The sequence below is a fragment of the Podarcis muralis genome, chromosome 2, assembly GCF_964188315.1.
Source record: "Podarcis muralis chromosome 2, rPodMur119.hap1.1, whole genome shotgun sequence".
NCBI classification, from domain to species: Eukaryota; Metazoa; Chordata; class Lepidosauria; order Squamata; family Lacertidae; genus Podarcis; species Podarcis muralis.
The window spans coordinates 10,186,634-10,201,984 of NC_135656.1; the positions used below are offsets into that span (position 1 = coordinate 10,186,634).

The window sequence follows — 15,351 nt, forward strand, 5'->3', positions numbered from 1 at the left end:
ACGAATCCTCGTGTTACTCACATTTGGTGTCTGAAGGTGTCTCTAGCTTAAAGGGCAAGCAGTAACAAAATTATATTCTCCTTCACAGGCAATGTGAGTTCCTCACGGGTTGCTTCTAAATGCAACCATTTGCAATGCAAATACTTTGATGTTGCCTTTTCGGTTTGATTTGTCAGCGATGGGGAAACCCACAAAAATGTGCTTCGTTTGCAAGAAAAGAGGCAGAGAGAAAAGAAACTTTAGCTTCCTTGATAGATCCATCTTCCAGTTCGCCATGATGCTATCTGAAAGGGTTATGTTAACAGGAATGTTTCTCATTAGAAGAGATGAGGGGGAAAGATTATGTATAATAATAGGGGTATGTGCGTGTTTGTATATAAATAGACATACAGACATATACATACACGGGATGGAAGCTGCTTTATTTTTGCATTTATCTGTTTTTCTCCCTTCTTCCTCCTGGTGCGTGTGTGTGGTGGTGCGGCTGTTCCCTGAAGAGTCTGGCGAATACGGATGTAGGGCCTATAACCTCCCTCTTCCTTGGATTAGACAATCAAGATCTACTGTAAATATGTCCTTGTCACGGGTGATTCTTTGGTTTGTGGTGCCCAGAGCACAGAAGGGTGTGGGAAGTGCATTGGAACCCAAGGTGGACCAAAGAAGGTCCGAAACAGCCCTTAGGAGAAAAGTGGAGCCAAAACCACCCCACTCACACGCGGGGAATACAGAGGAAACAAAATGGCGCATCTTTCTGATGGGGGAGAAAGGCGCCCGCCTCTCTTTAATGGGCGACTTCTAAACTTTTCCAAGGTTAGGGAGAAACTTAAAACGTAGGTGCAATAAGGTGCACATCGCCAGGTCACAAAGTCCAGTCAATACCCCGTGACTGCGGCCGTTGTCTGGACAAAGGGGGCGACTAGTCTAGACATTGTAATAAAGACTGCAGCACTAAACAGCTTAATTTTTCCTTAATTACCACCGTCTGGCCATAGAAAAAGACTTCCGCAGTAAATAGTAAACAAATAAGGGTGTCTTTGCTTAGCTTTCTTCCAGTCCCCCCCTTGCACACACACACACACACACACACACACACACACACACACACATGCTCTGACTCCTAACTTTCCCCCTCTCCTCTCCTCTCCGCCCCCCCCCCCCATCCCACCTCCTTTGGCTGGGGCTGCGACACAATGAAACTGGAGGCCTAGTTCAAAGTTTTCTCGAGCTAAAATGGAATGCCAGTTGTAAAATCCAAGTTTATAGACCATGTGGGACTTTACAAGGGTATTAAGCAGCAGTGCGAGGTAGGGATAACCCGTTAATGTTCTTCGGGGGTTTTCCTTTTTCTTTTGGAAGGGGACTATTTAGCTAGGGGAGTGAGGGGGTACCATTTAGGAGCAGGGGTGTAATTTTTTTAGCCTTCTGCCTCCCTTCCCTCCCCAAAGTCGAGGCATCTAGAGGCAATATAGCCTAATAGCCAACTGTACTTTATACGCTAGCGTTATGTTGGTTGCATTGTGTTTTGGGGGGGTGGGGAGAGACGAAGACCACAAGAACAACAACAAAAAATGTGAATATATGATGTCTTTGAACTTCAATGGAGTCAAGTCCATCACCTTTAACCCTTTTGTAATAAACCGGAATCAGAAAGGCCTTCAGATTCTTTTTTCGTTTTTTTTTAAAATGTTCCCGCCTACTGAGTTAAGAGTCCAGCAGCAGGCGGCGATACGTGGGTGTGGGTTTGTGGGTGTGGGATACACACACACACACACACACACACACACACACACACGACACCCATTTGAATATATATGGACTCACACATTACAAATACCGATTTCGAACCAAGCCTGGTGTTTATGGTACTTAATATTTAACTCAGTTGCTCAGCGATTTAATATTGCTAGAATATTAGAATTCTCTCTCTCTCTCTCATTCTCTCTCTCTCTCCCCCCCCTCACAAACACACACACCAGCACACATTCAAGCTTTATTATTGTTATAAACCTTTTGATATCTTAACGCATGGAAAGTTTTTATAACTTTGTTTGGCATAAAAGTTTTACAAGTGCCCCTCTCCTCTCTCTCTCCCTCTCTCTCCCCCCTCCTTCTTTTCCTCCTCCCTCTAAATTCCTAGCACGCATTTGGGGCTTTGCATAAGACAACTTTATTTCTCGCTCGGAAGGTCCATCAGGATAAGGTCCTCTCCCTCATAGGCTGGGGATCTCGGTGTAAAGCCACGTTAATGGCACACAGGCTAATTGCGAAGGACCTCTCGGTGTGACGTGCAAACACACAGCTAAGCGAACCTGTTTCCTGTCCCCCTGCCTGGAATCCCTCCTTAACGTATTGGAAGCTGCTAGGAGGTGACATTGTTGGGAGATATAGCTCAGAGTGAGGAAGGTGAGGGGCGAGTTTTTTAACTGGATTCTGGGCAGGACTTATTCTGTTTTTAAATGTTAATTGGAGTGCAAGAAATAAGTCCTCCCGTTTTGTTATTGTTGCTGTTTGTTGTTTGTTTGCGAAGTGCAATCTGGTCCCCCCACCACAACCATCAGTGGGCACTAGAGCTGGGGGAGATGGAGATGTGTGCGCGTCCGGGTGTGTTTCTGCGTGTGCCTGGCGTGGTTTGTGCAGGCTACAGCTTGTATGTTGAACATGGCAGTTCACGGGCATGCAGACCCACGCACCTCTGGGCAAGTGGTCTCAGCAGCCCAGAGAACACTCCTCCTCCTCTGAGTTCTGGAGTTGAGAAACATAAACTTGACTGTGCAGCCTGCTCTCCGGTGGCATCATGTAAATAAAGCAACCCTGTTAAGCAACCCAGCAAAAGAGCCGCCAGACCAATCGCCCTGGGCAAAGCTTTCCACCACCACTGGAGGTCCGCAAAGAGTTTGGACTTTTGGGCTCGGAAACTTGGCCTCAGTGGACCCCGGAGAAGCCTGTCGAGGAGAGAAAGGGGGCAGTGGCTTTGGCAAGTGGACTTGAAGCTCCTATCGCCTTGAGCCGGTCTTTTTTGCCTGGTTGTGGATTCGGGGAGGGAGGGGGGTGACTTTCGCCGCTCTGCTTGCAAGTAACTTCTGCAGGAGGCACCTCCGAGCCCCCGACGAAGAGAACAAGCCATGCCTGCGTGCCTGTAAATAAAATGTCCCCGCGATCCCCCATTTTGCTAGGGCGAGAGACTCTTGTGGGTCGTTAAGAGCAACCTCCCTCCCCTCCTCTCCAAAAGCATAATTGAATGTACGATTAATTTTGTCTCCTGCCTTTCTTTGCACATCTGATGGGCACAAAATTGGATAAAGGGGAGGTGGACTATGATAAGGCCTATTTTTTCCTCTTTTTAATATGGATTTGTGTATGAATGCAGTGGGGAATGGCATTGATAGCAATACAGCAAAACTACCCCCCCCATCCTTCCATACTTTCAATCCCCCCATTTAGATAATCCTTATATGAATCTGAAGTTTACTTTGAGAGCAAAATTGATCAGGCTTTCACATTATATCATGCACCATCATTCTTGCTATATATTTTTTCACAAAAACCACCCTTAAAATGGCGTCTCATTAAGGCCTCGTTTATACTCTTTTAATAAAGTTGCGAACTATACGGATGTTCAACATATGTTAGACCCAAGCAGGTCTCTCTGCTTTTGATAACCACCGAATTACAACATGAAACCACAAGAATGTGGCTTGCAGCTTCGGAAGACTTTCGAATCTCTGCTGCAGCGAATGAAAATTGATCACGCTGTTGATAGGAGCCGTACCCAAAAAAAATGTATATGTATGTTTATTCTGGCGAAAAATAAAATAATAAAATGAACAATCAATGAAAGCAGAACAAAAAAAGATGCTTCTCTACGTGGTTAAAATTAAGTCGACAACATTTTAAAAGAGCCGATCTAAGCAATACATGTACAGACCCATCTGCAGCCATTCTTTTCAAACGTTTTTAATGTAAACCTTATGTCTCGGTTCAAACGATTGCTAAAATAATTGGATACCCTTGTGCCGATCGAGTTTTTTTCCACAGAAATGGCACCTTAAAAAATGAGCAGCGGCTGCGGCTGATATCAACATTACAACTAAGGATATGGTAGCGTGGGCGCTTGCATATATAACTAAACTCCCTGAAGCACTTATCGCTTCCTATTGAAAACACCTATACTGAATTGTTAACTAATTGAATGAAATAGCATCCACACGTCGTGCCACCGATCTTTGGAACATAGCGACGCAGGATACAGACTTTAGGTGGACTTATAGCCGAGGTTTTATTTGAACCGACGACTTCTCGCTTTGGAGAAAGGATTCCAACACCTGTATCACTATTAATAAATTTTAACAGCCGAGGGCAAAACTAGGGAAATAATACATATTTCGAAATAATCGGGAAATGTGTTTTTGCACATCTTATGCGATAGCCTGCCCGGTTATATACTGCCATTGGAGGAAAGGCAGTTTCTGAGGTCTTTTGTCGTTAGCTTGTCTTTGGGTTGTTTTAAAAACAGGTAATTAACTAATTCTGTGTATCCTAAAATTCTCATTCCGCGCGTTTTTCTTTTTTCTTCCCCACTAAGAATATAACATTGTTCTCTTCCCTGGGAAAAAATACTATTTCTTTCATTCGTATTTTTAAAATTTTCTTAGAAAAAGAGGTAGCAGCGGTGTAAACGAGCACGTATTTTTGAAAACCATTGAACCACACTTTAACCCAATAATGGAACTAAGTCAGAAAATCCTTCGAAAATACCCGGCATAGCACGATGGTTTCTCTCCTAATAAACGCAGCTTCGAATGATATGGCCCCCTTCAGCCTTCTCTGCTTCTTTGTCAACTTATCAAGCTAATTGTACGAAGTAGTTTGCAATAATAAAGTATTCATAAGCCAGATAGGTATAAAGATAGATATCCCCTCCTCTATCAGGAGCAGATCCCCACACCCCAAATTCAAAGCTTTTTTCACATCACCCTTCAAGCTGAAATTGGAAGGGTATCAGGAAAAATCAGATGCTAACAAATAGTAGGCAATATATTCACATTGTTGCTTCTCTTCTCAGTGTGTGATTTTAGTTAAGAAGAGCCTGACGGATAAGGCCAGCGGCCCAGCGACCCAGCTACTTTGATGTTCCCAATGCAATCTTTAACATTGCTTAAACTCTTTTTTTTTACATTCTGTGTGCATTGGGGGTATGTGTAACTGTATACACACACACGTAGAAAGAGAGAGGGAGAGAGATAGGAGCAGCAACTTGAATACTGTCACTGGTGTGTGTGAACACCACGAAGTAACTCTGGACAACTTTGGTCTCCACCATGCAAAACAAAGAAAGGTGGCCAACCTCAGGCCGGTCTTTTGGTGACTGAAGATTCTATGTTGGAGGTAGAAATAACTTGAGCACTTTTCAATACCACCTCAAGGAACATAATATCATTCCATAATTCTTTGACTTAAGTTACTCCGAAAGAAGGAAGCAGTATAAGAGGGATTGTAAAGTTTGATAGATTTCTGGTGGTGATAGTTTACAGTTTCTAAGCCAACATCTAAAGGCGTGGGTTTTATTTTTGCATCACTGTTATTGTACTCTAGTGTACTTTGCCATAAATCAGAATTATTTCCTCCACAACACGGGGCATAATACCAGGCAGGGGGAAAAAATACAAATTTAAGGTAATCATTAAAGTGTTGCCACCAAATACTTCCTAGAAGCGAAAATGAATGTTCGCTATAAAAATGTTAAGGGGGGGGGGAGTTGGTTAAAAAATACAATGGACGTAAGAGACACTTTCCACGCATAACTCACGGTTAAATAATTAGAAGGAAAAGGGAACAGGTAAAATATTATGTGCAAGTTTGAGATGTGCTTTTACGTGAATTATTGGACACGTGCACCTTTTTTCTTCCTTCCTTGCTTTTTTTTGGGAGAAAAATTCTTTAGATTTTAATGGGAAATGTGGTGCTCTGGCAGCGCGCCTGTGTGCGCGCCTGTTTGTGTTTCCCACCCACCCCATAACCCCTCGCAGCCGCGTGCCCTCCGTCTCCAGCCCAGTGCAAAGCTCTAGGAAAGCAAAGGGAGACGGGTTTCAAGGCTCCTCTCCCCCTCTTTTGGGTCAACTGAACTGTCTGCCTTTGGCATTCACAGAGAGAGCAATCAGACACCAAAGACAATAGCAGGACCGTCTGCAGTTTGCCTCATATGTCCAGACACTGGGAAGAAAGGAAGGAAGAAATCCCCTAATATTTATTTATTTTTAACTCCTCTTTGACTTTTTAAAAAACCACTTCCTGGCTTTTACTCCCGCGAAATCATACCGAAGTAGCCACAAAGCCAAAGAATAAGACACTGCCGAACCCCACTCTACATGTGAGCCAACTTAAAGTCTACATATGTATAATTTCCCCCACCCGCCCCAATCTTTCTTACCCTCTCCCCCCCCCCCATTCCTTTTTTTTAATAAGGGGCATTGCATGTTTCATTTCCACCCTGATTTCCAAAGGAGTGTAAAAACCCAGAGCAGGCTGTTATAGGTCTTTATTCCACACACAGGCTTTCTCCTTTTTAAGTTTTAATAGCATTTGTTGGTATTTATTTTCTGCAATTAGACTAAAGCATTTTTCCCAACGGGGGTTCTACTTAGGCTGATGGATTTTATTTCTCTTCCCATTAATGACCCATGTTTATCATACTTCTAATTATTTTTAACTTTAAACAATATTCGGTCTCCTGGAGACATTCCCCAGCATTCCTTCAGCGCCAGATCCGCCAGATATCAAAAGACCTAGAATGATGTCAGGAAATATGCATCTCGCTGTTTGGAATGAAGCGGGTTCTCCTCCACGTCCCTCCATCTACTATGACCATCTCTCGCTCCTTCTCTCTGGCTGTTGTTTTATTTTGGGTAAGACTTTGACCGTCAAAGCCCACAGGAGACGCCTGGAATTAAATAACTCTATGGCTTTACATTTTAAAAAAATGACTTCCGAGACACCTACGCTCCTTAAAATACATATGTATGAATATGTCAATAATCCTCAGTGAAAACAATGATAGTCAAAACCACCAGTATATACACACATGTGTGTGTGTGTGTGTGTGTGTGTGTGTATATATATATATATGTATGTATGTTTGTGTGTATGTATACACACCCACCTACCCACAACATTTTATTTTATCTTCATCATCTTCACACATTTAAAACGCCCTCTATCTTGTCTTCAGAGATATGGGTACAACATCTCATCCACTGAAAATTCCTTGGCGGTGTGTGAATCTGTGAAGAGGATAAAAATCAAATTATTTGACAGGTTTCACCACAGTGCGGTTTGTAAATTCCTCTTCCTGCTTCCTAGTATGCGTGTGTGTGAGAGAGAAAGGGGGAATATAACACACAGCAAGAATGCACAGCAGTAAATAAGGATATAAAAGACTTGGAAACACATTTTCATTTTCACTCACAGGGAAGGAAACGGGGTCAAATGCTGGTCTCTCTCCCCCCGCCACAAAATGCACATATGAAGACGTGTAGGGCTTCAGAGCCTAAAAATATTGAGTCAGCCACATGATCTGCAAAAAAATAAAGAAGGGAAGGGTGGGGGAGGGGTGGGTGGGGGTGGAGGGAGAGAAGGGGAAAAAAGCCATATAATGCCAAACTGCATTGGTCTTTAATTTCATCACCTATAAATGAGGAAGTATTGGTTCCCATGCTAAAGTTTTATTCTTTGCTTATAAATATTATGTGGAATTTTCGTTGGATATCATAAAACTGAACGATTTCTATCAAACTGTTTTAAAAAGACCTATGCAGATAACACAAATAGAGGCTATAAAGTCTCAAATAGCTTTCCAGAGGAAGCAAACGGCGTTTAAAGTGCAGGAAAAAAAGCTCTTAGCGTGGCTGTATTTCGGGGTGGAGGTGGATTGTGGGGCGGTCGGGGGTGGGGGTGGGGGGTGGTTGAGACAAATAGAATGATGCGGTTTAAGACTTCCTTGGCCTAAGATATTAAAACTTCTCACCCTTGAAGATGTGGAGGGGGCTGGTTTTGAAGGTGGGGGCCAGCAGGCTGCGTGCCCTTCCGAAGCAACAGCCGAGTGGAATTGTAAAACAGTTGTTGTAGAAAACATTGTCGTCAAGGTCTGATGGCTTTGGGCAGCCAGCACTGCATTTGAAACAATAACACCAAAATATACATTACTGAAATTGGTCAAGTTCCTCAATTCTCTCCACATAACCCCACAGCCTACCAAACTTTCTGGCTCAATTTTCCTCACCGTTTTCCTCTTCTATTTGAAAAGCCTTCCCTCCCACTCCTTGAGAATGACTATGAACTCTTTAAAAGGTTTCAGATCCGTCGTAATGATCTTGAGATTCCAGCCGTTTAGCTAATACTGTTCCCAGCTGCCATTATAAGTATTGGTAGTATTAATATTCTCATGGTCTAGTACTATTCCTCTCTTTTTCATGGATTTAGCCACAAAGTGTCAGATTCCTTTTTAAAAAAACCACACACAACCACCCAAAACTATAGACATCATTGTCAAAGCGGGATTCTAACAGTGTAGTCAATTTGATATACACTAAATAATAATTTGGCTTAATTGCTAGCCTGTTTAGAAAACGTCTAATAAAGGAAACAGCACAATGAAAGCACCTCGTTCAACATATCTTTATATCTGTAATACCAGTTATTATTCTGAGATCGTTAAGTTAAAAGAGAGGGAGAAAGCGAGAAGGAGAAGGGAGACAGGGTCATAAAGACTGAACGAGACTGGAGTAGGGAAATTAAGAAGAAATAAACACACATAGATATTTGCTTGGAGTTTAATCAATGAAAATAAGGTCAAATAAAAAACCGTGTTTGATCGGACAACCTTTCTGCTGAATAAAGCACCCCTAAAATACCCAATATTTTAAAATTTCATTCTATTTAATTGTCGTAATTTCCTGAAGATGGGTGGGGAATGTCCAGACTTATACCCTAAGAGTAGAAGATACTTCTGTGCTATCTCCCATTGATATATTTATTTTGATGCAATTTTGGGAAGTTTATTAACAAACCTGTGCAGAGCTTCTGCGTCAATGAAAGCAGGAATGATGAAAGTTTGCGGGTTTGGGGGTTGTTAGAAAGGAGAAGAACGTTTCATTCAGTATTTGCAGGGGAAATATTTTTACAAAAGTACTCCAGAAAGAAACCAACGGAGAGAACAATTTTATAACAGACTAGGAAGAACGATTCGCATGAAACAAAATCTAAAATGTCGCCATTTCAGTTATTAAGCTGGTTCCTCACGCAAGAAACACCTGAACTTAATATAAAGTGACCCTAACGACACTGCTTCATATTTCTCAAGGTGCTTTGACCTACATCTTTAGGGAATTGCATTCAATATAGCGAGGTTTGTTTGCTTGTTTTCCAAATCAAAATGAATCTACCAAAGTAGTTCTGAAACAAGAAAAAAAAAATGTCTGAAGGAACAGTTTTCATGCATTTCAAGTTTAGCTATTGGGGTGGGGAGCGGGGGAAGAAAGAGGGAGAGAACGAAAAAGAAAGAGAAATTCGATATAAGGAGAAGGGATGGCGGGGGAGTTCTTTTGGGGTTTGGGGTTGATTAATTATTTGCCCACAAGAAATTAGACTTATCTTAAGGGGTTAGGCGAGGAAAAAAGAAAGGGTAAGAATGAAAGAAAAGAGTGGGAGATGAAAGTGGATTTTTTGCTGACCTTTTAATTTGAATTTGACTTTGCTTCTATTTACGCGTTCGCTTCCTTTATTTCCCCCCCACTCTGCTGTAGACACGCGTTCGTTCATTGGTAAACAAACTGGAGGAAAAGGGGGTCTCTCTCCTTTGTTCAACGTGAAGGTCCTGGGTTCTCTACCCTTCAGAAACTGATAGATGTCGCTGTTGCTCCACGCTGGTTTTCTCCTCTCTCAACAACTTGACCCCGGTGACGTCACCGGCGTCTGAATCATCAAGGCCATTTTCAATCCTCATTGGCCTGACAGTCACGTGGTTGGGACCAATGCGTGGATAATTATGGTGCTGATATTTTTCCCTAAAAAAAAGATGTCAGCCCCTGGCTGTAGTATTCCTCTTTAAAATCCCTCTCTGAAAATGTCATGTCCCAACAATGTGACTTCTAACTCGTTTTTGATGGACTCGTTAGCCGGTACCTGCAGAGGGGAGAATTATTCCTCTAACCAAGGAATGTATATGCAATCTGGGAACGACTTCAACTGTGGAATGATGAGGAACTGTGGAATTATCCCGTCTCTTTCCAAAAGAGACGAGGTGAATAACGCCAGCCTGTCTCTCAACACCTATCCATCTTACCTTTCTCAGCTAGACACCTGGTGTGACCCCAAAAATACTTACCGAATCGAACAACCTGTTGCGAGACAACTCCCCTCCTGCTCTTTCCCAACCAATGTCAAGGAAGAAAATGCTTGCTGTATGTACAATGCTGACAAAAGAGCAAAAAACGCCACTGAGGCGACCCTCTACCCCAATCAGATGCCTGAACCTTGCCTAAATGACCATGAAGTCCCCGTGCCCAGCTACTACCGAGCCAGCCAAGGTTACTCCTCCATGGAAAAGGCGTCAAACTGCAGCAACCCAAGCGAGTTTGAGGCAAGTTTTGAACCCAGGGCGAGCCTCAGCCAAAGGAGTGAGCATCTTGAACAACCACCACAACCACCACCACCACCTCCTCCACCACCACCACCTCCACCACCACCTCAGCAACCACAGCAGCAGCAACCGCCACCGCCACCACTGTCCCAACCAGGAGCTAAAGTCAGCTTCCCTGACAACGCAAAGTCTGATAACCCTCAGAACACGTCCGCCAACGAAATTAAAACAGAAAAAAGTCTCCCGGCTGCCAAAATCAGTTCGTCGGAAACTGAGAAGGACATGAATAAATGCACAGACACCAGCACTGACAATTCTGACAACGAAGCAAAAGGTAAGAGGACCCTTCTGCACCTTAGGCAACAGACTTTAAAATTACAATATTTATCGTGAAAGTTGTTAGTTTTATTATTATTATTATTATTATTATTATTATTATTATTATTAAGAAAGCAATGACCCTGGCATTGTGGTTCATTAGATGCATTAACTTTTCTCTCTGCCCTTTTTAATGCAGTCGTTTCTAAACAGCTTACGCTTTCTGCTCACTTCCCTAAATAAGAGAATAATAATAATAATAATAACAACAACAACAATCGAAATAAACGGAGTTTATTTAAATGAGTGCAAATGCAAAAAAGCATTAGAAGTCCATGTTGCTGTGCGTGTGTGTGTGTGTGTTTTCTTCCTTCCTTTGGAGAGGATTGTGTTTTTTGGGGGTGGTACGTACTCAGGGTGAAGTTGCGAGCAACGTCGTGGTTTTTATATTTGCTGAGTTGCTAAGTCTGTGGCAGGGAGGTTATGAAATAATCTTAGTATGGACGAATGCCTTTTTGGGCTTGCAGGAAAATTCTACCAAGGCTATTTCCGCTAGAAATGTGTGTGTGTTTTCCCCTCCTTTTCTTTTCTTCGTGGTTGATGCTTCTGGTTCTCCCATCGTTTTTCTTTCCTCTTTCCCCCTGGGTAACGATTTGCTATCTCTTTCTCTTTACTTGCGAAGTCTGGGTTGCTTGTTAAAGGTGCGGCGGGGGTGGGTGGGTGGAGGGAGAGAGAGAGATGGGCAGTAGAGATGGTTTGCCAAACACTTCAGAGTGGACTTGATTGTTGAGTTTCATTATCATTGCTGCATTCCTCATTGATAGCCGCGGTTCCCGGCATCTAGAGTCTTGTTTGTACAGAAAACAGCTTCCCCACCTCATCCCCAGCGTTTACGTGCGTGGAGCATCTGTTTCAAGTTTAGGTATTCTAGGAAAAAGAGCCTTCCAGTTATGATGAGGTGTGTTACATTGGTGGTGGTTTGTGCGTTTAAAATAAACAATCCTGAAGGCGAAGATCTGCCTGGCTTTTATTAGATCCATTTGGAAAAGAGGGGATCTAAGTATTTATTTAAGGAGAAAGAAAGATGAAAGAAAGAGGGGCCACATAAACGTCTTCTGTTGTAAAAAGGGAATGAAATGTGTGTAGACCAAAAATGCAACTGGGAGCGGTTTCAGATAAGAACAACGCCTTTTATGAGTTTGGCTTTGCTGTGCGGATTCAAATCCTCTCAGAGCCTAATCATTGGGGAATATGCTTAGAAAACAAGCAGAAGAGAGATGTATTATCGGGTTATATGTAGCCCCGTGTAAGCACGTGCATACGACACATACATGGATACCTGTGGTACATACATATGTATGTACGTATGTATGCCTTCATCAATACATATGCATACGCACATTGCCTGCTTGGGTACCACAAAAGGAAGCAGGATTTCCATTCCTTCTTGTTTCTCTCACCTGAAATAGTAATATATATATATATATATATACACACACATACATACCCACACGTTCCTTTTCGGGGCACCGAGGAATGAATTATTTTAATCCGCCAGTTCAACTGCCTTAGTGAAGAGAGAGAGAAATTGCAAAGTCAAGGTTATGGGGGGGTGGAAATCGCTAAAGGTATCAGCCAAAGGTGTTTTCTTTGCTTCAAAAGTCCTATATTTTCGTCTAAGTCAAATTAGCAGAAATAAATAAACATGATTGGCGTTTTGATTTGGAATGAGAGAAGCGTTAGAATAAAATATTTTTCCTTTCATCATGATTTGTTTGCGAAATGTCCCGCCTAGATTTTCAAACTTCCCTTTCCTTTCCCCCCCCCCCCCCGGCGGGAAAGAACAATGATTTGCCATTGAATACAATATTTCATACTGTGCCATTTAGATATGGATATTACTATTACTACTACTACTACTACTACTATTTTAAAAGTCTTCACCCTTTCTTTTGTTGGAAATGGTCTCTTAATTTCCTCTTATGTTTCATCAGTCCTGCCCAAGCCGGGATTTGGAAATGTGAGTTTTAGAGCTTAGAAAAATGGAAAGCTTTCGAAGGAATTTACAGGGTTCAATGGCAGTGGTGGTGAATGTGTGAGATGCATTGCAATGCACCCACAACATGGATTTGCTTCTTCGAGTTGTTTTTTTGGGAAAGGTTATTTGTCTTTCAAGGTTCTGACCAGAATTCCAAGTAAGTGATTGTGTGAATCTGGCACACACACAAATGAAGAAAGGGGAAAAATTAGACCCGTAGGCTGCTATAATTGCAAAACACCTCCCCTCCATTCACACACTCACACCTTGGATAAATGTTAGCGTGTTACTACTGCCAACATTCCAGCATATCCAAATTCAAATCCGAGGTGTTTATGTATGTGCAGGCGCGTCTGAAGTATGTTGCAATGGCTGCCTCTATGGAAATTGTATGTGCCTGCATGAGGGTTACTAGGAGAACGTCAGTACAGTATTTTGGGGTGGAAAACAAACAAGTGTAGGTTTCGTTTTTGTTTTAAGTGTGGAAAGTTATTCTTTGCCAATAACAAAATGATGCATTTCACAGAGCCTTAACGTCAAAGAAAAATCGAGTCTAGTCCATTGGTGGGTAGGGCGAGGATACAAAACACCCGCAGCCAGTTAAACAAACACACAAACAGAAAATTATCCCCGTAATGTAATTTTCAGAATGGTGTTTTGTGTTTTGCCTCGTTTTAAATAAAAGCTGGTCCATTTCGAGTCAAGGGCTGAGCTTGCGTGGTGTTGTGGCATAAACGCTACAGCTTGCTCCAGCAATTATTAAAGTGCTACTGTTGATTTTCAAAACAGAAAAGAAAAGAAAAAAGAGGCGGGGGGGGAGCCTTCGTGGCGTGCTCAAGGTGCAGGAATAATTTCACAAAATTATATCCTGTTGACATGTTTGACACGTGGAAAAACTCTACACCCGAGAAGAGTGCAAACAGCCTCAACGCCATTTGTGCATCACTAAGGGTATCCCTTACGTGAACTATGCATAGTTTTTCAAACCATTAGTTAAGATCTGGCGTTGTGTAAGTTAAGATCTGGTGTTATGCATCTGACGCCCAGGTGAATATTGTGAATGGGAGGCTTAATCCACTGCTTTTTGAGAGACACTGGGTTCTGTTAGCTTGAAGCGATGGTTTAATTAGAATGCTAACATCTGTAAATAATAAACAAGGGAGACGGAGACATTTATTTGAGTATAGTATAGAGATTATTGTATTACTAAAAGAAGATGCTCTTTTTGTTATTGTTTTTTTCTAAAAAATAATAATAATTCAGTCTTAAGCCTAGGAAACTCTCTTTGCTATTCCACAGATACTTATTTAATAATATTATTTTTAACAGAGGATATAAAGGCAGAAAACACTACAGGAAATTGGCTGACAGCAAAGAGCGGAAGAAAGAAAAGATGTCCTTACACTAAACACCAGACGTTGGAACTGGAGAAAGAATTCTTATTCAATATGTACTTGACCCGTGAGCGCCGCCTGGAGATTAGCAAGAGTATTAATCTAACAGACAGACAAGTCAAAATCTGGTTTCAGAACCGCAGGATGAAACTCAAGAAAATGAACAGAGAGAATCGAATTCGCGAACTGACTTCCAATTTTAATTTCACTTGAAAGTGTTCAATAAAGGGAAGGGACAGGGGTGGGAGTCATTACAAATCTTGTGCAGTATTCTTTTTTAATTTTTTTCCCTGGGTATAAATGCAATGCGTATGGGAGGGAGGGGGAGAAAGAGAGAGAGAGAGAGATAATAATAATAATAATAATAATCAAGACCTCAGGCTAGTGTGCAGTTCTATGATTTGGGTATTTACAGTTTGTAGAGCGAAGGCGCATCCATCGGTATAAGCATGAGAATATATATATATTGCATCAATGTTTCTATGTAAAATAAAGAGTAAGGTGGTTGCTTTAAAAAAACAGCTTCTAAGATGTTTAAGTTATTCACGAGCAGCACAAAGGGAAGGAAAGGGGGAAACACTGAAGGACCTATTTCTATTGCCTTTTTATGTTTAGGGGACTAGGTGCGTCTGAAAGTTTGCTTTTCATATCCTAGGTGTAGCCTGCCTATTGTATAATAAAGATAATGACTAAAATGAATTGCATTATGTGTCTGTACATGGAAGTGGCAGTGAGAACATGCTCACATTGTGTAGTAATGCAGTCTCCTTCCAAGGAGGTGGTACTATCGACCATTATATTTAAGAAAAGAAAATAATAAAGCAGTATTGATATCTTATAATGGGGGGGGACGTCTGGGGTTTTTCCTTTTGTGACTGTTATTTAAATATATTCTGTATGTGGTATCCTTTGCATGTATCTTCCTTTATGGAGCCAAATAAATTTCTTAGAACCGTGTACAACTGGGT

The 15,351-nt window shown here is 41.9% G+C and overlaps 1 protein-coding gene and 1 long non-coding RNA gene across 2 annotated transcripts; one reads left to right on the forward strand and one right to left on the reverse strand.

Annotated features, from left to right (window-relative positions):
• The first annotated feature begins 2,200 nt into the window (after positions 1–2,200).
• Positions 2,201–15,345, forward strand: HOXC10 (homeobox C10). The gene is made up of 3 exons (XM_028721597.2): positions 2,201–2,403; positions 9,798–10,967; positions 14,319–15,345. The coding sequence occupies exons 2-3, from the start codon at positions 10,118–10,120 to the stop codon at positions 14,594–14,596; spliced, it is 1,128 nt and encodes a 375-aa protein (XP_028577430.2). The 5' UTR covers positions 2,201–2,403; positions 9,798–10,117; the 3' UTR covers positions 14,597–15,345.
• On the reverse strand, positions 6,521–9,936 carry LOC144326869 (uncharacterized). Its single transcript, XR_013391754.1, has 4 exons — positions 9,726–9,936; positions 8,021–8,163; positions 7,463–7,570; positions 6,521–7,277 (listed from the first exon to the last, which is right to left on the reverse strand). It is a non-coding gene; the product is annotated as an uncharacterized LOC144326869 (long non-coding RNA).
• Positions 15,346–15,351: the final 6 nt, after the last annotated feature.

Excerpts from the sequence above, each read along its gene's own strand:
- HOXC10 (XM_028721597.2), top strand. The coding sequence starts at position 10,118 with ATGTCATGTCCCAACAATGTGACTTCTAACTCGTTTTTGATGGACTCG. Across the intron at positions 10,968-14,318 it reads TTCTGACAACGAAGCAAAAG|AGGATATAAAGGCAGAAAAC; the intron begins GTAAGAGGACCC and ends TATTTTTAACAG.